This window comes from Palaemon carinicauda, chromosome 4, assembly GCF_036898095.1.
Source record: "Palaemon carinicauda isolate YSFRI2023 chromosome 4, ASM3689809v2, whole genome shotgun sequence".
Taxonomy (NCBI): domain Eukaryota; kingdom Metazoa; phylum Arthropoda; class Malacostraca; order Decapoda; family Palaemonidae; genus Palaemon; species Palaemon carinicauda.
Window position 1 is genome coordinate 52744754 of NC_090728.1, and position 23149 is coordinate 52767902.

The following is a 23149-nucleotide window of genomic DNA, read 5'->3' on the forward strand; positions in this document are numbered from 1 at the left end:
TTCAGCTGAGGACATATCAACCTAAAAGACACTATTTTCTAGTCCAGATTTTCCTTTTTATAGTATAAAAATTATTAATTTTTAGCCGAAAGAGGAGTAACAGATGTCAGATTGATAGGTGGGAAATATCATCTCGGTCTAACTAAGTCTTGGTATGGTTGTCACAATATTGTGCTAATGATTAGAGTTTTAACATTCTAATGTAATATAATCTAATGTGAACGCTTCTGTCATTTGTGTGCCTTCTGAAGTCCAAATGAATAACTGTGTGTAGGTATTGATGATCATTTTCCATAGTAGAAACAAAAGACACACTTTACTGTCTCCAATCTTATTACTAATAATTTGTTTGATGGATGGTTCATTTAACTAAACCAAATTCCAGAAATTTGGTTTTCAACTTTAAAAAAAATCTGGAATTTGGTTATGGTCAAATGAAGCATTTGTTTTTTGGTTTTCAACTTGGCAAAATATCTGGAATTTGGTTATGGTCAAATGAAGCATTTGTTTATGGTTGGTTTCTAACTTAACAAAATTTCTGGAATTTGGTTATGGTCAAATGAAGCATTTGTTTTTGGTTTCAACTTGACAAAATTTCTGGAATTTGGTTATGGTCAAATGAAGCATTTGTTTTTGGTTTCAACTTGACAAAATTTCTGGAATTTGGTTATGGTCAAATGAAGCATTTATTTATGGTTTCCAACTTAACAAAATTTCTAGAATTTGGTTATGGTCAAATGAAGCATTTGTTTATGGTTTCCAACTTGAAAGATTTTCTGGAATTTGGTTATGGTCAAATGAAGCATCCATCAATCAAATGGATATTAGTGATAAAATTCTAAAATAGTAGTGTCTTTTGTTTCGAAAATGGAAAATAAGTATCAATACCCTAATATGGATAATCTTTGGTACTTCAAAATGTTTCTTAACATTATTTCATCCTTTTTACTTTTTAGAAGTCACCTAGGAATGCCATCCCCACATCAGGGAGAAAGTGACAGAACATTATCTCCCGGTAGCTTCAATCAGCAATCCCTAGAAGAAAAACTCTTGAATCTAGAACGTACTGCTGAAGCAGCAGTAAAGAGAGTACATGATATGCAAATGACTGAAAAGCACGCAAGAGCATCATATGAGGTATATTAAATTGTTTCTTTTAAGCTATTAGATTGATCTGTTCGTTTAGAATTTTTATCGATTTTGTACTTTGATGTTATGTCAGTATAGTGCTCATTTTACTGAAGTCATTGTCGAGTTTTAATGATCTTATCTTTTTATATGGTCATATAATTTTGTAGATTTTTCTATAATAATATTCAGAAGACAAAGATTATAGTATGGACTTTTATCTGCTGTTGCTGAAAGTAAAAATGATACAGTATTTAGATCGATTCATTGATTATTTAGCTATAAGGTATTAAAAATTTGATAAAAACATTTTGTAACTATTTGTAACTTGTCATTCAATGTATTAACCATTACCATTTTTATCCATATAGGAGGTGAATGAAGAAAGAATTCTTATGCAGAAACATATAGACAAACAGCACAATGAAATAGCTTCTCTGCAGGTGCGATTAGAAGAATTGAGAAGACTGGATAACTGCCAATGTGTACCCTTACAAGAAAAGGTTTCTTATTTAAAGGAGGAATTAGATAACAACAAAATGGAGTTCATCAAGATCAGCCAAAAAGTGAGTCATTACTATTCTTTCTAAGTACAGTTAGGTTTTTGATCTTGGAAACTTTTACTTATAGATTTAACTTTTTAATTTGGTACTCTACTTTTTGGTTATTACAGCATAGAGGAGATATTTAAGCCTGTTAGTATTAAAAGACCTCCAGCAACCAGATCTACTTGTCAGAATTGGGATGTAATGTAGTTTTAGTTATGTAGTAGGTTAAGTTTTAAATCTTTGGGAAACAGTTATAGAATTAACAGCTAAATGCATAATACAGTCAAATGCAAGCACCATCTTTTAAGGTGGGCTTTAGGAGCATAAGATGATGGTGTCATGTTAACCTTCATTCACATCTAAAAGTTTTAAGACCTAAAGTTGGTGGCAATTTCTTTATTTCCTCTTTTTAGAAATGCTTGTAAGAATTCATCTGAAAAAAGTTTTCTTTCTTCAATAACAACCTTCTGGTATATTTTGAACAAACTGTAAACATTGCAGGTAGTGCTCCTAATTGCCAATGTGAAATTAGATTTTTTATTTGTCCTCTTACCAAAAATGCAGTGTCATTTCTTGTTGAAGATTTGGTGACAGAAACTCAACAGGTTTGGTTCCAAATCTTATATAAGCCTTAGAGATTAAAGTTGTAGGTATTAGGAGTATATCTACACCTTGTAATTTTTTCAATATTAAACTTAGCCGGTGATTATATAAGCTGCAGCTCTGCTGCCCGACAGAAAAACTCTACGTTCAAAATACGCCAGCGATCGCTATGCAGGTAGGGGGTGTACATCAACAGCGCCATCTGTCGAGCAGGTACTCAGTACTCAATGTAAACACAGAACCAATTTTCTCTGTCGTGCCACCGGCAAGACCTACTAAATTCGCTATTGCTTACTGGATTGGTTTTCACATATTTTGGTGAAGTACACATTTCTAGTTTTGAGCTTTCGCTATGCAGGTGTTTTATCTTCATCTCAAAACTTGAACTCGTTTTGGATAGATTTAATTATGGTGACAAGGAGAGTATGGACTCTCTTTCACTTTTAAATGGCCGACCCTTCCCTTAGACGGAAGTGTGTTTAGGTTTTTAGTAATTTTGCTTAACACGTTATAGATCTATATATTTTATATCTCTCCGCCTTTATTAGGCCTCTTCGATTAACTTTCCATTTATTATAAACATATAAAAATAAATTTTTATGTTTTGTTTATATGCGACCTTTCCTGATAGTAGGCGGTCCTTACTTGGAACCGAAGTTAATCAACGTTGAGCCCGTTATATCGTATTTAGCCTTTAAAGAATTTAAAACTTTTTAAAATTTAATGTTTTATGAAAGAATTTCTTTGATAGTCTTCGTACTGTTTTCAAAGATGAACTAACGTTTAGTTTTTTAGACTACGCAGTTGTTGACGTTCAGGACGTTCAACATGCGCTCTATCGTTACGATAGAGAGAGAGTGTATCACGGTTTCACTTTGCAGTAAGAGTAAATCGATTCTGACGTTTTGTTCATTCTTTCTTAGCTTAAATGTTTTAAATTCTAAATTAAAGGAACTTTTTATTTGGAAAACCTTTCAGTTTTTTCCTTTAGTCAAATAACATGTTTTTTTTTGACGATATATAATTGGGCTCTTCTCTTAGGTGCGAAATCAAGAGAGAAAGAGAGAGAGAGATAGAGACGGAGGGAGAGAAAGGAGAGAAAACGTTCCGTTCAAGTGGGTAACGTTTTTCTCGAGTTGCTCTCGTCCCTAGTCGCTATACGGGGAGGAAGGATAAAACGTTTTTAGTTTTTTATTCTCGTTCCCAGGCTATGTGCGGTGAGAGATTGAAAACGTAGTTATATGAACTAGTGTTTAGTCTCTTTCCCAGCCACTGATTTTTTTATCTTAAAATATGTTTTCTGTTTTTTGCTGGTATTAATGAGCTTGCATTATACGACTGATTTCGCAATTACTACCTTTTAATGAAGGGTAGAATTGCGTGTTTCAGGTAGAAATCAGTAAAAGTTTCGATTTCAGTGAAATAAGTGCAAAACAGAAAATCGATAAAGTGATATGCGCAAAGTGTTACAGTGTTGCGTCCGAGGGTTCGTCTGTTCGTGCCTGTCGTTCACCTAGTCCGGGACCTCTTGCAAGCTCCCAAGCCCAGGGGAGAAGTAATGTCGAACGACTTATGGGTTCGAGAGGCCTTGATCAACGAACAGACGTTTTCCCTCTGTGGTTTCGGGCGTATCTACCCAAGATCGCCCCACCCACTCTAAGACGAGAGAGCCCATTTTCCTCGTCTGCGGAAGAGGTTTCTCGTAAGAAACCATGGACCAAGGTCTCGCGGCTTATTAAGCATAAGTCGGTCCTTTCCGCGCAAGTCCAACGGCCCAGTTGTAGCCACTGGGTCAGTTCGGACTCGCTGCAGTCTTCCGACGATTGCTCACCTCCTAAGAGAGGCAAAGCGGTACCGCATCAGGCAGTCACACCGTCTGTTGCCGCACCTGCTCCTGTAGACCCTAGTGGTCTTTGCTGCAGACCATGCAGTCTCAGTTAACGTCATTGATGCAGGACTTTCGTGCGGAGAAGGTTGACACTGCACCAACCTCTAGCCTACAACCAACCACGGTTGTGCGTCCTGTGGACGCTGAGGCGACCTTCTCCCGCACTCCAAGAGAGTCCCGCCACCCATGCGTTCCAGTGTACCCTGCCAGCCGCATGTTGACGTTCAGCGACGCACGGAATCTTCCGTTGACGTTCGCGAGGTACAACAACAGTCTAAGTTGTTTTGTTTTGACGCGGTGCGTCAACTTCCGCATTCTAGAGTTGTTTTGACTGCTCAGTCTAGACAGTCAAAGCAGTCTCGAGTGGACACTGTACGTCCTCACACACCTGTTGTGGTTGACAGTTCAGTTGTTGACAGTTCACAGACTGTCAAGCAGTTACATGACGTTGCCTTCTGGTCTGCTTCTTATGCACCAGTGAGAGACTCACTGAGGTAACCTAGCTTTTATCGGACAAGGTTCCTGTGGATGAGGAAGTTGCTGTTCTCCCTCCTACTGATATTCCCTTGAGGACTCTGTCAGATGGAGAGGAGCCTTAAGCTGCTTAGCCTCCTATGGACTTTAATTAAATCATGATGATTTTTTTAAGGATCTTCGTCCGGATCTTGTAACTGCTGCTCCTTGTTCGCCTAAACGTCAGAACTTACACTAGGCCGCTCCTCGTTCGCCTAAACGTCAGAACTTACACTAGGCCTAGCTACTTCGAAGCCGTTGTTTTTAAGCTAGTGCTCTCTCGCTCTCCTAGAGAGCGTTAAGTTGGCTAGGCGACTGGTTTTTGCACCAGGAGGAGTTTTTAGGGATACAGCCTTTGATTTCCCTTCTTTTAAACTGGCTTATAGAGCGAGAGTCTGATATGACACGAGAGAAGTTCTCGGCTTGGGAGTTCATGCCTCTGCCCAGATAGACTTCTCAATTCTGGTAGACTCGCCCTGGCGCCTAGCCAGGAGACGCTCCAAGTTGTTTACAGGTCAACTTCTCAGCTTTTGTCAAGCCTTTGAAGTTTTGCTGTACTATTATGTCACACATAACAAGGCTTTCAGGGATGGTAAACGGTTCCGCCTCAGTCGCTAACCCCGTCTGTTGCCACACCTGCTCCCGTAGACCCTTAATGGGCTTTGCTGCAAGCCATGCAGTCCAAGCTTGCGTCCTTGATAGAGGACTTAAATGCGGAGAAGAACCTTCTGGCCAACAACCTTCCAGCCGGTCGGTTGTGCGCCCTGTTGACGCTGAGGTAACCTACTCGCGTCTGCCAGTTGAGGTGGTTCCTCCTTCTGGCCAACAACCTTCCAACCGGTCGGTTGTGCGCCCTGTTGACGCTGAGGTAACCTACTCGCGTCTGCCAGTTGAGGTGGTTCCTCCTTCTGGCCAACAACCTTCCAACCGGTCGGTTGTGCGCCCTGTTGACGCTGAGGTAACCTACTCGCGTCTGCCAGTTGAGGTGGTTCCTCCACCGATGCGACCCAGTGTGGGTTGCCAGTCGCACGTTGACGTTAAGCGACGCTCGGAGGTGGTTGTTGACGTTCAGGACGTTCAACAACCAGCATAGGTGACTTGTTGTGACGCAGTGCGTCAACCTCAGCAACCCAGTAGGGTGTTGACTGCACAACCCAGACGGTCTAGACAGTTTCGGGTTGACGCTGTACTTCCTCGCGCACCCATGGTTGTTGACAGTTCACAGACTGTGCAGCAGTTCCATGATATTGCGTCCGGCTCCGTCACGCATCCACCAGTGCGACCGGATTCAGCGAGTCAGACGTTGCCCACTCCGTTGCCGTTTCCTCATCAGTTTCGGATGAGGAACCCTCTGATGAGGACGTTGCTGAACAAGACGATCAGCCCCCAGCCCTGCTATCCATCCAGAAGATGCTGAAGAAGGAACTCTGCTCAGTCAGGCTGTGGATGAGTCTGGTAGGGACACTGTCATCCGTGGATCAATTTGTGTCACTAGGAAGACTACACCTCCGTCCTCTTCTATACCATCTAGCTTTTCACTGGAAAAAGGACAAGACGCTAGAAGCGGTCTCGATCCCGGTTTCCGGAAAGATAAAGTCTTGTCTGACTTGGTGAAAGGACTATATCAACCTTAGAGAGGGTCTTCCCCTAACTGTTCAGACTCCCAACCACGTTCTCTTCTCGGACGCATCGGACGTAGGCTGGGGTGCGACATTAGACGGTCGGGAATGCTCGGGATTATGGAACTCGAGTCAAAGGACAATGCATTTCAACTGCAAGGAGCTTCTGGCAGTACGTCTGACCTGGAAAAGCTTCAGGTCTCTCCTTCAAGGCAAAGTGGTGGAGGTGAACTCGGACAACACCACGGCTTTGGCGTACATCTCCAAGCAAGGAGGGACCTACTCTCTGACGTTGTACGAGATCGCAAGGGACCTCCTCACCTGGTCAAAAGGTCTAGACATATCACTAGTAACGAGGTTCATCCAAGGCAACTTGAATGTCATGGCAGATTGTCTCAGTCGGAAGGGACAAATAATTCCAACAGAATGGACCCTCCACAAGGATGTATGCAAGAGACTTTGGGCCACCTGGGGCCAGCCAACCATAGATCTCTTCGCAACCTCGATGATCAAGAGGCTCCCAATATTTTGCTCACCAATCCCGGACCCAGCAGCAGTTCATATAGATGCCTTTCTACTAGATTGGTCACATCTAGATCTATATGCATTCCCTCCGTTCAAGATTGTCAACAAGGTACTGCAGAAGTTCGCCTCTCACGAAGGGACAAGGTTGACGCTAGTTGCTTCCCTCTGGCCCGCGAGAGAATGGTTCACCGAGGTACTTCGATGGCTAGTAGACGTTCCCAGAACACTTCCCCTAAGGGTGGACCTTCTACGTCAGCCACGCGTAAAGAAGGTACACCAAGGCCTCCACGCTCTTCGTCTGACTGCCTTCAGACTATCGAAAGACTCTCGAGAGCTAGAGACTTTTCGAAGGAGGCAGCCAGAGCGATTGCTAGAGCAAGGAGAACATCCACCCTTAGAGTCTACCAATCGAAGTGGGAAATCTTCCGAAACTGGTGCAAGTCAGTATCCGTATCCTCGACCAGTACCCCTGTAACTCAAATAGCTGACTTCCTCTTATATCTGAGGAAAGAACGATCTCTTTCAGCTCCCACTATCAAGGGTTACAGAAGCATGTTGGCATCAGTCTTCCGTCACAGAGGCTTAGATCTTTCCAACATAAAGATCTACAGGACCTCCTCAAGTCTTTTGAGACCACGAAGGAGCGTCGTTTGGTTACACCTGGTTGGAATTTAGACGTGGTACTAAGATTCCTTATGTCAGACAGGTTCGAAACGCTACAATCAGCCTCCCTGAAAGATCTCACCTTAAAGACTTTTCCTGGTATGCTTAGCCACAGCTAAAAGAGTCAGTGAGATTCATGCCTTCAGCAAGAACATCGGATTCTCATCCGAAACGGCTACATGTTCTACAACTTGGTTTTCTAGCCAAAAACGAGCTGCCTTCTCGGCCTTGGCCAATATCGTTCGATATTCCAAACTTATCGTATGGTTGGAAATGAACTAGAAAGAGTCTTATGTCCTGTAAGAGCTCTTAAGTTCTATTTAAAACGAACTAAACCTTTTCGAGGCCCGTCTGAAGCTTTATGGTGTTCAGTTAAGAAACCATCTTTGCCTATGTCAAAGAATGCTTTATCCTATTTTATCAGACTGTTAATACGAGAAGCTCATTCCCATCTGAATGAGGAAGACCAAGCTTTGCTGAAGGTAAGGACACACGAAGTAGAGCTGTCGCAACTTCCGTGGCCTTTAAACAAAATAGATCTCTGCAAAGTATAATCGACGCAACCTATTGGAAAAGCAAGTCAGTGTTCGCGTCTTTTTATCTTAAGAATGTCCAGTCTCTTTACGAGAACTGCTACACTCTGGGACCATTCGTAGCAACGAGTGCAGTAGTGGGTGAGGGCTCAACCACTACAATTCCCTAATTCCATAACCTTTTTAATCTTTCTCTTGAAATGTTTTATTATTGTTTTTGGGTTGTCCGGAAGGCTAAGAAGCCTTTCGCATCCTACTTGATTTGGCGGGTGGTCAAAGTCATTTCTTGAGAAGCGCCTAGATTAGAGGTTTTGATGAGGTCCTGTTGTATGGGTTGCAACCCTTGATACTTCAGATCCTAGGGGTCGCTCAGCATCCTAAGAGGATCGCGAGGCTCCGTAAGGAAGACGTACTTAAAAAGGCAGAGTAATTGTTCAAGTCGACTTCCTTACCAGGTACTTATTGATTTTATGTTTGTTATTTTGAATAACTGCTAAAATGAAATACAAAATACTTAGCTCATAATAATGTAAACAAGTAATGCTGGTCTCTACCCACCCCCCTGGGTGTGAATCAGCTTATATAATCACCGGCTAAGTTTAATATTGAAAAATGTTATTTTTATTAATAAAATAAATTTTTGAATATACTTACCCGGTGATTATATATTAAAGGACCCTCCCTTCCTCCCCAATAGAGACCCAGTGGACCGAGGAGAAAATTGGTTCTGTGTTTACATTGAGTACTGAGTACCTGCTCGACAGATGGCGCTGTTGATGTACACCCCCTACCTGCATAGCGATCGATGGCGTATTTTGAACGTAGAGTTTTTCTGTCGGGCAGCAGAGCTGCAGCTTATATAATCACCGGGTAAGTATATTCAAAAATTTATTTTATTAATAAAAATAACATTTTGCAGAAATGTTTCTTCGGAAAGAATTTTAGACAGTTCAATAATGTACCAGTTTGGTGTTTGGTGGACATTATCTTGGAGAATCCTGACTTTCTTATTGAAATTATTGGCTTCTTGGTCCTAAAGTGGTTGCCGGCAATGTGATCTTACAGTTTTTGAGCTCAATCAAGTTATAGATTTCTTTTTTGATATATCAAATATCAGTAGAAAAACAATCGGTAGTTCTACAGTATATTAAAATCTGCATTTAGAGATGATTCCCATTAAATCTCGACAAACTGAGTCAAGGATTTTGATTGTTATACATTTTAAAATTTGTTAACTTATCTCTATTCTTTCACTGTGTCCCATCTCCATTGGAGTGTGGGAATCATGAATAAGAATATCAGAGGAGGTTCATAGAAATTAACAGAATTTTAATGATAAAATTGTTAATTTCCATATTTACCTGATGTTCATATATATATGCCCACTTTCCTCCCAACTGACTTGTGATGTCAAGGAATAGGGAATATTTCTAAACTGAAGAATGGAAAAGTGTTAGCATGCTACTCACCATTAACCATTAGATTGATTCATTACTGTATTGAGGGCATGTATATTTTGAAAGGAACAAAAAGGGGAAAATTCTTGATAAATTTTGTGGGGGTAAACGCCATTAAAACGATCTTCTGGAGAAAATCAATGTGAACTTCAGGCAAGTATAGAAATAAAAAAATATTAAGAATTTTTTTCTTTAATTATTTAGGAAACATCTAGATTTAGTTCATCTTTTCACCAGTAAAAATCAGTTTGACATTCTTGATATATTATGTAAAACAATTCAACTTATATGGATTACTAATAGTTGCCAATGTCAACAGAATAAGAATTTGAATCATGACTTGTCCGAGATGGAGGCACTCCTAAAGTGTCGAGAAGCAGAAATAAAACGACTACAGAGGGATTCAATAGAGAAAGCCAAAAATGCTATGAAGGATAAGTTAGAGGTAAGGGTTCTTGTAATTTGTTAAGGAGGCATGTGTAAGTTCCCTGATGCTTGAGTGAGTGTCTCTTTGTGTCTATAGAATCTCAAAAATTTCACTGCATTATTATTAGTATTATTACTATCCAAGCTACAACCCTAGTTGGAAAAGCAAGATGCTATAAGCCTAAGGGGCTCCAATAGGGAAAAATAGCCTCTTATTGGCTGTTTCTTATTTGATAGTCACATTTACAATCTATATTTTTGCTTTATCGGCCATTTTATTCGATTCATTCGTTTTTTAAGATAGCTAATATCAACCTAGGTGATCAGTCATTTAGCATACCAATAGATTATTTTTGTACACTGTATGTACTCAAGCGTGTATGGTTCCATAGGCAACCCTTTTCTAATCTGGGGACCTGTTTATTTAGTTAATCAAAAATTTCATGGAAAGCTCTTCAGTTTAGTGTCACATATAATTCACTATTTTATTTGGTTTTCAAGGGACTGAATTATCCGTTTTCCTTATATACTGTAAAATATTCTTAAATAAACATTTGCTGCACATCCTTTAGGTATGTTTTGCTTATTTTTTGTCTGCTCATATATTTAAAATTTTTATGATTTTACTGAAACATTCATAAAGTGTCAGAGATGATAACTAAATAGGCCAAGAGCTCAAAATTTGCCCAGAAAAAGAGGTGAGAATATATGGTAGCCAGTCTTACTCATATAGCCTATACAGTATGTGTGTGTGTAGGGGGGGGGGGGACATTTTGGATTTTAAATAACCCTGAAATGTGAGGATTATGATCTTGATGATCCCCAGTTGTGAAGAAAAATGACAGCTAAAAGCTCATACCTATACTAAGTAAAGTCTATACACTCAATCTCCATAAGAATTCTTTGAGGCTTGATATCTCAAAACATTTAATTTCCAGGGAATATAAAAAACTTCCTTGGATATTGACAGTTTTTTTTATCTTTCAAACATAGAAAGGTTGGGAATTGTATAGTCTACGTTATATACTCTTACTATCAGCAAAAACAAAATATTTATATATGAAAAATAGCTGTCTTTAAAAGTAACATACATAAATAAAAATTTGTATAAATATAATAAAAAAAATACTAAATTTTCAAGACTATTTCGTATAGAATTATCTTTCAAAATGTTTTTAAATGAAAAGAATTGTTTGAGAAAGAAAGAGTAGATAGTATATGAAGTAACCTCAAAATTACATTGTTTTAAAAAGACTTAGTCACAGTTCTGGCCTTGATCATCAATAATCAGGAAAGTTTCAAAGATATCAAATATTGCAACATGTTACTTACTACCGTGATGTATGAAAGAAATTTCAAAAGTGCTGCTTCTGTCGTTGCAATGGTTTCCCCACCAGGTAATAAAGTTTTTACTCTACTGTCCCACTGAAAACACAAAATGGATTACCTTCAAAGACTTTTCTGTATACCGGAAGTCAATTATTAGCGATCTTTGGTCCTGATTTAAAATATTGGGGAAATGATTGTATCTAATTATTGTATCTTTATCCTTGGTTATATAAAGGTACCATATGCATTCCTTTGAGATGACATTCGAAAGCCCAAGTAAAAAATTGTCAAATGCTAAATCTTATGAAAACATTTGAAGTTACATGATATTGAAATCCAAGAATATTCCATCTAAAGGTTTCAAAGTTAACAAAAACAGGAAAGTTTTCATTGTGTGTACACATTTTTGTAACAGGATAAACTGAAGGATGCAATTATTTTATTTTTATTTGTACTATAGGAAATTTATATAAGGAGTAAGATATTTTAATGCATAAAATGTGATAGAGGACATAGAGGAAATTGAGAAGTTAAGGACTTTTAGTGATTGCTGGGTATAACTTAAAGATTGTAGATAATTTCTGTTTAAGAAAAAACACATTTGACTGTGAAGCAGGAGTTAAAATCAGTAAGAAAGGGCGTGAATGCTACATGGGTGAAATTGCCAGATACTTAGACTATTGGTATATAAAAAGGCCCCATTAATAGAAAGCAAAGACTTCTGATGTTTACTTAGGCCTGTACCACTTACTATTTGCAGAAGAAGCTTGAGCACTAAAAAAGGAAAAGGAATGATACTTTGAAAAGTAGTCTATTTTTAATGTTAAGATTCATGGCTGGAGTATAGGGAAGATTGTACTGTAAATTGTGAATTCAAATTGTTTGAAAATCAAGATTTTTTCCCCCTAGAAAACATTGAATGGTTCATAGCTGTGCAATATGAGAACAAAGGGTGTGTTAATGTAGTATCAGGTACCATTGGTGTTGTTACCCTTAGATTTTAGAAACAAGATAACATGAAAATAGATAATTGACTGTAATTTAGTATAAAAACTTAATTAATTTTTATGCTTCCCTATTTATATTTTCATATTTAAAATGGTATTTCTTTTGTTAATCTATTTTTCTTTGCAGAATAAAAAAGATCCACCTGTTAAGGTCTCAGTTACAGAAACCTCAGAAAATGTCAGTGGTAGCATAGAAGAGTTAAGAGACTTACCTGAAGCTGCTGGTATTCAGGAACATTTGGTAAGTCTTTCACTGGTTTTACAGCAGACAGGCAAAAATACAGTTTGTCATGTTCTGTTTATTAAATGTTAAGGTTGTTAAAGAGACTGTAACAAAGACAGATGCATAACATTACTTACTATATCATGGAAGGTGTATGATAGGATATTGATTGCGTATGTAAGATGGGTGAGAGAGAGACTGATACGAGAAGATCTATGTGGGGTTAGGCAAGGTAAATTTTTTGTGGATCGTTTTTTACCTATGCCAATGAAGTAAGGAGGTTATGTTTTATCCCATGTTTGTGTGTGTGTTTATTTGTGAACAGCTTCCTGAAACTTGCAGGGATTAACTGTTATATAAAAGTGGGAAGTGATTAAATTTTTGAAGGTCAGTGGCAAGGTCATGGTCAAGCAAAGTGTCCAATTCACGTAGTCAGCCATAAGTCTGGACATCATTGTCACAGAGACTTCAAACTTGGTTCACATTTGAGTGTATGAAAATCCACGCCAATAAAACATGTTAAGGTCAAAGGTCAAGGTTGAGCAAAAGGTCGAGAAATAAGCTGTCATGGCTGAGGTCTGTGCCCTACTGATTGCCCCTCTAGTTATGAAATGGTTGTGGGAAAAATTGTTTGTTATGAAACAGTTATGTGGGAAGTTTGAAAGTAAAAGGGAAAAGCTGTATGTGGCATACATGGATGAATTGACTAAGAGACACTGTTGAGGTGTTGGGAGTATGCATCATAGTAGATAAGTTTTTTAGTGAATAAGTTTTTGTAATTGTAACAAAGTGTGTTAGAGGATGTCTGCAAGTTTATGTAGCAGACAAACTCTTGGGAATTAAACAGTGCAGTGGAGTTGTCAGCAAGATTAATTGCAGGCAAAAGGAATGTAATTGCAATAAAGATAAGCCGCCTGGGTCAAGTGGTAGGAGTCGAGTGTTTCCCTCATCCTCTAGTGACACACAGTCTTTTGAATATATGGGGTTCTCCATCAATAGATATGTTTGCCGCAAAATTCAACAATCAACAAAAAACTACCAGTGTTCTGTTCAACAGGTTGGACCATCTAGTGGCACTTTATTATGCATTCAAATACCCATGGGACAACTTGGATGACAATGCTTTTCTGCCTTTTGCCTGATTGGAGGGATAGCCATCTGGGTATTTGCTACCCCAAACCTTGAAGTAACCCTGATGGGTACCAAATGGCCACTTGCCAAATGGTACCCAGATTTAAAGATACTCTTGATCGATGTAAGGCTGAAGGTACCCTTTTAGCTCATTCTTTTTTGCCAGCCACTCCTGTAGGGTTACCACCACTTGGTGACAGTCCTGTCACTTCATGAATGGAGGTTATCCAGCATCTCCTCAGAGTGAAAGCTTTTTGTGAGGCATTGCGAAAGAAATGTTTGGATATCTTTGAAAATCCTTGACATCAGTACACCAGGCAAAGTAGGCAATCGTTTGCAATTGGTGTATACCCACAAGCCCTTTGACACGTTCTCCCTTGGACCTGTGATAGCAGCTCAACAGGCGGTATAATGTACGTGGTTCCCTCACAGGACAAGAAGCATCACATCAAAAACAGTGGTTCCAACAAATTTTGGTAAAAGTAAGAATGTTCGGCCTTATTCATCTTAACATACCCCTCCCTTGGGGTACCACTGTTACCCCTTTATTTACTTGAACAGACAAATGCAAGTAAGCTACTATACAGAGCTACTATTCTGTTATATAGATAGAAGTTTGTCCCCCGGTCTCCTTATAAGGGGGGAGAATGGATAGAAATACAGTGAACCCTCGTTTATCGCGGTAGATAGGTTCCAGTCGCGGCCGCGATAGGTGAAAATCCGCGAAGTAGTGACACCATATTTACCTATTTATTCAACATGTATATTCAGACTTTTAAAACCTTCCCTTGTACGTAGTACTGTTAACAAACTACCCTTTAATGTACAGAACACTTAATGCATGTACTACAGTACCCTAAACTAAAACAGGCACAAATATTAAAGGTGATTTTATATCATGCATTTCCTAAACATGCTAAAAAGCACGATAAAAAATGGCAACCAATGTTTTGTTTACATTTATCTCTGATCATAATGTAGGCCTAGAAACAAACTGGAGGTAGAGCTTTGCTTATTACCCAGACATATTTCCCATACTTTTCCCTTAGAACTACATCACTTTATATATATATATATATATATATATATATATATATATATATATATATATATTTATATATATATGTGTGTGTGTGTATATATATATATATATATATATTTATATGTATACACATACATACCTACATATATACATTAATATATGCATACATAAATATATATATATATATATATATATATATATATATATATATATATATATATATATATATATTACTGTATATATATGGGTTATGGAAAAAATCCGCGAAGTGGTGAATCCGCGATGGTCGAACCGCGAAGTAGCGAGGGTTCACTGTACAATTTAGACAGTGTGTCCTTTAAGGATAAGTTCATCCATGACTATCTGTGTAATAACAGAAACTTAGCCTATCACCTGTGAATATTTTCTCAGGTTGATTGAAGGCAGATTGGAGTCAACACTCTTGCACTATTTCAGGTGCGATTGTTCAACAAATTTCCGTTAAGAGCTGTTCACATGACTAATGCATAAATTGTTGCATTGGATAAATCTTAACAAGATCTTACAAAATTTGACCAATTCAAATTACTTTGCAGTAAATAGCCACTAAGAATATTTGGTGAACAGCAGCATGTCAAATAAAAGTTGACAGTTGAATATAAAGTTTCTGCCTCGCATGGAAACATTCTTAAATTGACAGATTTGATAGCCGACTTAAAGCCATCAGACCATTCTTGTAATAAATTGTAGATTAACAATTTTTATCTTTATTTCTTGAACTGGTCCACCATATAATAAGGTAGAACAAATAACTGAAGTGTAGTCATTTTTAAAAGAACATTTTTATGGATTGTTTGAAGATCACCTATGTTTTACATAAATTACGAATGGAAAATCAGCTGTTTCTTTGACGAGTGTCACCATATATATAGTTATATGTTTATTTGTTTTTTTCATTTAATAAATCCTATTAAAAGATATTATGGACAATGAAAAAAAGTCATAAATAAACTTTATGTACAGTAGATAGAAGATTTTTCTTGGGTCTCATTTATTTTCCGATTACAGATTTTCAGCTCCAAGCCTCCATTATATCAATTAACATCAAGTAGTGATCTGTTAACTTCTCCAGCACCATCATCCCAGCAGGACCCATCACTGTCAACAATAAATTCTACTGGATCAAAGGTGAGACTAAGCTCATTTTAACTTTGTACAATATTATGCATGTAATATTAATTCTCGATTTCAAGAATTATTTAGTTATAAGTTGAAGCAACTTCTCATTACAATACGATTTTGTAAAAAGAAAAGTTTTCATAAAATTGTCGAGCACATTATCAGAAGTAGCATTGGGAGTTTTAGTTTTTCATTTATTGCATTCTTCTTGACATCACAAGTCAGTGGGGAAGAGGGTTAGTATGTTATGAGCATCAAGCAAGAATTGGTATAAAGAATTTTTCAATATTAATCTTACCCGATGATCATGTAGCTGTCAACTCTGTTGCCCGACAGAAATCTACGGTCGGGATACGCCAGCGATCGCTATACAGGTGGGGGTGTACACAACAGCGCCATCTGTGAGCAGGTACTCAAGTACTTCTTGTCAACAAGAACTCAATTTTTCCTCTGTCGTGCCTCCGGCTAGACCTACTTGGATACGCTGTTGATTCTGGAGTTATTGTTCACGATTTGGTGATGTATTTGCTCTAGAGTTTAGCCTTCGCTATTCAGGAAGCTTTATCTTTAGCTTAGCAAGCTTTTGGAATTAATTTGAATTAATTATGGTGACGAAGAGAGTATGGACTCTCTTTCACTTTTAAATGGCCGACCCTTCCCTTAGACGGAAGTGTTGGTGTCGAAGAGAGTATAGACTCTCTTTCACTTTTTATTTTATATCTCTCCGCCATTTATAGGCCTCTTCGATTAACTTTCCTTTTATTATAAACTTAAAAAAAAAAAAAAATTATTTTTTTTATGTTTGTTTATATGCGACCTTTCCTAATAGTAGGCGGTCCTTACTTGGAACCGAAGTTAATTAACATTGAGCTCGTCATATCGTTTTTCCTGTTAAGAATTTATGCTATTTTAATTTTAATGTTTTTGAAAGAATTTCTTTGATAAGTCTCGTACTGTTTTCAAAGTTGAACTAACGTTTTGTTTAGTCTCCGCAGTTGTTGACGTTCAGAACGTTCAACTTGCGCTCTATCGTTACGATAGAGAGAGAGTATTCACGGTTTCACGTTGCAGTAAGAGTAAACCGATTCTAGCGTTTCGTTCATTCTTTCTTAGCTTAAATGGTTTTAATTCTAATAAAGGAACTTTTTATTTGGGAAACCTTTCAGTTTTTTTCCTTTAACAAATAATATGTTTTAACGATATATATAATTGGGCTCATCTCTCAGGTTCTAAGTCAAGAGAGAGAGAGAGAGAGATAGAGACGGAGGGAGAGAGAGGAGGATAAACGTTTCGTTCAAGCGGGTAACGTTGTTCTCGTTTTTTTTTTTGCTCTTCTCCCTAGTCGATAGAGGGGAAGAAGGTAAAACGTTTCTAGAGTTTTATTCTTGTTCCCAGGCTTTTTGCGGTGAGAGATTTTAAACGTAGTTTATTTGATCTAGTGTTTAGTCTCTTTTCCAGCCACTGAATTCTTTATCTTTCATTATGTTTTTCTGTTACATTGTAATACTGTTTTCGCAATTACTACCTTTTAATGAAGGATAGGATTGCGTGTTTCAGGTACAAACCACTTAAATTTTCGAGTTCAGTGAAATAAGTGCAAACAGAAAATCAAAAGTGATAAAGTGATATGCGCAAAGTGTTACAGTGTTACGTTCGAGGGTTCGTCTGTTCGTGCCAGTTGTTCACCTAGTCCGATACCTCTTACAAGCTCCCAAGCCCAGGGGAGAAGTAATGTCGAAGGACTTATGGGTTCCTCAGGCCTTGATCGACGAACAGACGTTTCCCTCCGTGGTTTCGGGTGTATCTACACACGTTGCCGACGTGATCACCCCACCCACACAAAGACGAGAGAGCCCATTTATTCCTCGTCTGCGGAAGAGGTTTCTCGCAGAAACCATGGACCAAATCTTGCAGCTATTTAAGTGCAAGTCGGTCCCTTCCGCGCAAGTCCAACGGCCTAGGTGTAGCCACTGGGTCAGTTCGGACTCGCTGCAGTACGACAACTGCACACCTCCTGAGAGAGGCTAGGTGGTACCGCAACAGGCAGTAACTCCGTCTGTTGCCGCACCAGCTGTTTTAGACCCTCAGTCACAACGGACAGTAGCTCCGTTTGTTGTTGTCTTTCATAGACCCTAGTGGTCCATGCTGCAGACTATACAGTCTCAGCTTGCTCCTTCATGCAGGAGTATCATGCTGGAAGGTTGACAATGCAGCCTATTTACCTACAACCCGCCGAGGTTGTGCGCTCAGCAGATACTGCGGCTGCCTGCTCCCACCCTCCACCTGTGAGAGCTCCACCACCGATGCGCAGTCCACCCTGCCAGACGCATGTTCTTGCTGCACCATCTGCTAACATGCGTGAGCTACCGCATCAGCAGTGGGAAGGTTCTGTAGAGCTGCCGGGTTCCAGCACTATGCGGCTTTCTCCGCAGCCCATGCAGCATGCTCTGCATACCTTACAGCATGCTCTGCATACCTTACAGCATGCTCTGCATACCTTACAGCATGCTCTGCATACCTTACAGCATGCTCTGCATACCTTACAGCATGCTCTGCATACCTTACAGCATGCTCTGCATACCTTACAGCATGCTCTGCATACCATACCGCATGCTCCTCAACCCACCGCAGCCCCTCCCACGCACCAGCACTCTGCTTTTGTTGTTGCCAGCTCCCACACTCCGACTGCGGAGAAGGTTGACGATGCACCCGTGGGCCTACACCTCCCACGGTTGTGCGCCCGGCATGGCTTCCTGCTCTCACACTTCTGTTGTGAGAGCTCCTCCACCCATGCACAGTCAACCCTGCCAGATGTATGATGACTCCCACACACAGAGCACTCCGTTGCCGTGCGGGAGCTACCACAAGCTGCCGTGTTTTGACACGGTGTGTCAGCCTCCGCAACACACTGTGGTTACCGCCACTCGCCAGCAGCAAACTAGTCAGGCAGGAGTTGAGGCTTCCCCACACATCTTTGGTTGTTGCCAACTCACAAACTGTCATGCAGTTACATGACGTTGCCTTCTGGTCTGCTACTTATACACCAGTGCTGTATGTCCTCACGCTCCTGTTGTGGTTGACAGTTCAGTTTTTGACAGTTCACAGACTGTCAAGCAGTTTCATAACGTTGCCTTCTGGTCTGCTGCTTTTGCACCAGTGAAACCCTCACTGAGAGAACTTAGCTTTTCTCGGATATGGTTCCTGTAGATGAGAAAGTGCTGTTCTCCCTCCTTCTGATATTCCCTTGAGGACTCTGTCATTTGGAGAGGAGCCTTAAGCTGCTTAGCCTCCTATGGACTTTTATTTAAGCATAACATGCTTCCAGGGAGGGTAAATGGTTCCGCTTCAGTCGCTAACCCCGTCTGTTGCCACACCTGCTCCCATAGACCTTGAGCTTTGTTGCAAGACATGCAGTCCAAGCTTAGTCCTTCATAGAGGATTTTTTTTTTACGGAGTCAGTGTGTCACTGGGAAGACGTTCAACAACCAGCAGAGGTGACTTGTTGTGACGCAGTGCGGCAACCTCAGCATCCCGATAAGGAGTTGTCTGTACTACCCAGACAGTCTAGACAGTTTCGGGTTGTCGCTGTACTTCCTCGCTTCCCCATGGTTGACAGTTCACAGACTGTGCAGCAGTACCATGATCTTGTGTCCGGCTCCGTCAGACGACTGGCTTTTAAGAGCTCCCACAAGTCGTCGCTGTCTGGAGAATCTCAGATGGACTATGGATCTGACCAAGGAACTGGGCCTCCTGGTCAATTTAGAGAAGTCCCAGCTCGTCCCATCCCAGACCATTGTCTACCTGGGTATGGAGATTCAGAGTCGAGCTTTTCGGGCTTTTCCGTCGGCCCCAAGGATCAACCAAGCCCTAGAATGCATCCAGAGCATGCTGAGAAGGAACCGATGCTCAGTCAGGCAGTGGATGAGTCTAACAGGGACACTTTCATCGCTGGCCCTGTTCATCGAGTTAGGGAGACTCCACCTCCGCCCCCTTCAGTATCATCTAGCTGCTCACTGGATAAAGGACATGACGCTAGAGACGGGCTCAGTTCCTGTTTCCGAAGAGATGAGGTCTACTCTAACGTGGTGGAAGAACAGCATTCTTCTCAAGGAAGGTCTACCTTTGGCTGTTCAGAACCCCGACCGCCGTCTCTTCTCGGACGCATCAGACACGGGCTGGGGTGCGACATTGGACGGACAGGAATGCTCGGGAACATGGAATCAGGAGCAAAGGACACTTCACATCAATTGCAAGGAGTTGTTGGCGGTTCATCTGGCCTTGATAAACTTCAAGTCCCTCCAGCTAAACAAGGTGGTGGAGGTGGACTCCGACAACACCACAGCCTTGGCTTACATCTCCAAGCAGGGAGGGACTCATTCGAGGAAGTTGTTCTAGATCGCAAGGGACCTCCTCATCTGGTCAAAAGATCGAAAGCTCACGCTGGTAACGAGGTTCATTCAGGGCGATATGAATGTCATGGCAGATCGCCTCAGCCGGAAGGGTCAGGTCATCCCCACAGAGTGGACCCTTCACAAGAATGTTTGCAGCAGACTTTGGGCCCTGTGGGGTCAGCCAACCATAGATCTGTTCGCTACCTCGATGACCTAGAGGCTCCCGTTGTATTGTTCTCCGATTCCAGACCCAGCAGCAGTTCACGTGGATGCTTTTCTGCTGAATTGGTCCCATCTCGACCTGTATGCATTCCCACCGTTCAAGATTGTCAACAGGGTACTTCAGAAGTTCGCCTCTCACAAAGGGACACGGCTGACGTTGGTTGCTCCCCTCTGGCCCGCGAGAGAATGGTTCACAGAGGTACTGCAATGGCTGGTCGACATTCCCAGGACTCTTCCTCTAAGAGTGGACCTTCTACGTCAACCTCACGTAAAGAAGGTACACCCAAACCTCCACGCTCTTCGTCTGACTGCCTTCAGACTATCGAAAGACTCTCAAGAGCTAGAGGCTTTTCGAAGGAGGCAGCCAGAGCGATTGCCAGAGCAAGGAGGACATCCACTCTCAGAGTCTATCAGTCTAAATGGGAAGTCTTCCGAAGCTGGTGCAAGGCCAATGCAGTTTCCTCAACCAGTACCACTGTAACCCAGATTGCTGACTTCCTGTTACATCTAAGGAACGTAAGATCCCTTTCAGCTCCTACGATCAAGGGTTACAGAAGTATGTTGGCAGCGGTTTTCCGCCACAGAGGCTTGGATCTTTCCACCAACAAAGATCTACAGGACCTCCTTAGGTCTTTTGAGACCTCAAAGGAACGTCGGTTGTCCACTCCAGGCTGGAATCTAGACGTGGTCCTAAGGTACCTTATGTCATCAAGATTTGAACCTCTCCAATCAGCCTCTTTTAAGGACCTCACATTAAAAACTCTTTTCCTCGTGTGCTTGGCAACAGCTAAAAGAGTAAGTGAGATCCACGCCTTCAGCAGGAACATAGTTTTCACATCTGAAACGGCTACATGTTCCTTGCAGCTCGGTTTTTTGCTAAAAACGAGCTTCCTTCACGTCCTTGGCCTAAGTCGTTCGAGATCCCAAGCCTGTCCAACTTGGTGGGGAACGAACTGGAGAGAGTACTTTGCCCAGTTAGAGCTCTTAGGTACTATCTAAAAAGGTCAAAACCTTTACGAGGACAATCAGAAGCCTTATGGTGTGCTATCAAGAAGCCTTCTCTTCCAATGTCTAAGAACTCAGTTTCTTACTACATCAGGCTTCTGATTAGGGAAGCACATTCTCATCTGAAGGAAGAAGACCTTGCTTTGCTGAAGGTAAGGACACATGAAGTGAGAGCTGTGGCTACTTCAGTGGCCTTCAAACAGAACCGTTCTCTGCAGAGTGTTATGGATGCAACCTATTGGAGAAGCAAGTCAGTGTTCGCATCATTCTATCTCAAAGATGTCCAGTCTCTTTACGAGAACTGCTACACCCTGGGACCATTCGTAGCAGCGAGTGCAGTAGTAGGTGAGGGCTCAGCCGCTACATTCCCATAATCCCATAACCTTTTTAACCTTTCTCTTGAATACTTTTTATGGGTTGTACGGTCGGCTAAGAAGCCTTCCGCATCCTTGTTGATTTGGCGGGTGGTCAATTCTTTCTTGAGAAGCGCCGAGGTTAGAGGTTATGATGAGGTCCTTTAGTATGGGTTGCAGCCCTTTATACTTCAGCACCTAAGAGTCGTTCAGCATCCTAAGAGGACCGCTACGCTCAGTAAGGAAGACGTACTTAATAAAGGCAGAGTAATGGTTCAAGTCGTCTTCCTTACCAGGTACTTATTTATTTTATGTTATTTTTGAATAACTAATAAAATGAAATACGGGATACTTAGCTTCTTTGTTAACATGTATACTGGTCTCCACCCACCACCCTGGGTGTGAATCAGCTACATGATCATCGGGTAAGATTAATATTGAAAAATGTTATTTTCATTAGTAAAATAAATTTTTGAATATACTTACCCGATGATCATGAATTTAAGGACCCGCCCTTCCTCCCCATAGAGAACCAGTGGACCGAGGAGAAAATTGAGTTCTTGTTGACAAGAAGTACTTGAGTACCTGCTCACAGATGGCGCTGTTGTGTACACCCCCACCTGTATAGCGATCGCTGGCGTATCCCGACCGTAGATTTCGGTCGGGCAACAGAGTTGACAGCTACATGATCATCGGGTAAGTATATTCAAAAATTTATTTTACTAATGAAAATAACATTTTATTGAAATTACATTGATTTGCATGAACCTTTCCTTATGTTTATATTGCCGACTCCTACACTCTGATGAAAGTAGATCAGTGAAGGAAAGAGATAGGCCATGTATAGAATTAAAATAGTATAAAGTTATTGAAATTTTGAACTTAACTGGTTTAGGTTAATGGTAACAAACCATCTCAAAAGTGTCTAAAATACAAGACTCCAGATTGTTTTTCTAAAGTAATTGAAATACAGGACTCAAGATTTGTTTTATTGATAATTACCTATCTATATAACTCCAACAACATGTAACTGAAAGTATAATTTTTCAAAAAGTAAATTATAAATTAATTGAACTTCTAAAACTTAATACACCACAATAGCAGTCACTGCAGAACTAAGAGCATACAGCAATCTCTTTAAGTAAGCCAGGATTCTTCAAGAATGTCTAGCAAATGCCAATGAGCTACCACAAGGCTTTCCAAAGAAGGATTTCTGCAAAAATTAAGGGATGTAGCTGTACTTCTAATATCATAAACCTTAACCTTCAAGGCCTTTATTAGATTTGGATCTAATTCTTTGAGAGCATTTGTGACCAAACTTAACTGGAAATGATTGGATAATTTGGAACTTATTACCATGGAGCAAATTAGGGGCACTACCTCTA

The 23149-nt window shown here is 40.4% G+C and overlaps 1 protein-coding gene across 9 annotated transcripts in view; it reads left to right on the plus strand.

The window, feature by feature from the left end:
* The window catches only part of LOC137639954 (golgin subfamily A member 4-like), a 190250-nt gene that overhangs the window by 101109 nt on the left and 65992 nt on the right, over positions 1-23149 (plus strand). For all 9 annotated transcript variants that reach the window (XM_068372265.1, XM_068372272.1, XM_068372266.1 and 6 more), the window contains 5 exons: positions 957-1137; positions 1500-1694; positions 9797-9922; positions 12367-12480; positions 15683-15802. In XM_068372265.1, the coding sequence (XP_068228366.1) occupies positions 957-1137; positions 1500-1694; positions 9797-9922; positions 12367-12480; positions 15683-15802 (736 nt within the window). The remainder of the gene's footprint in view (positions 1-956; positions 1138-1499; positions 1695-9796; positions 9923-12366; positions 12481-15682; positions 15803-23149) is intronic.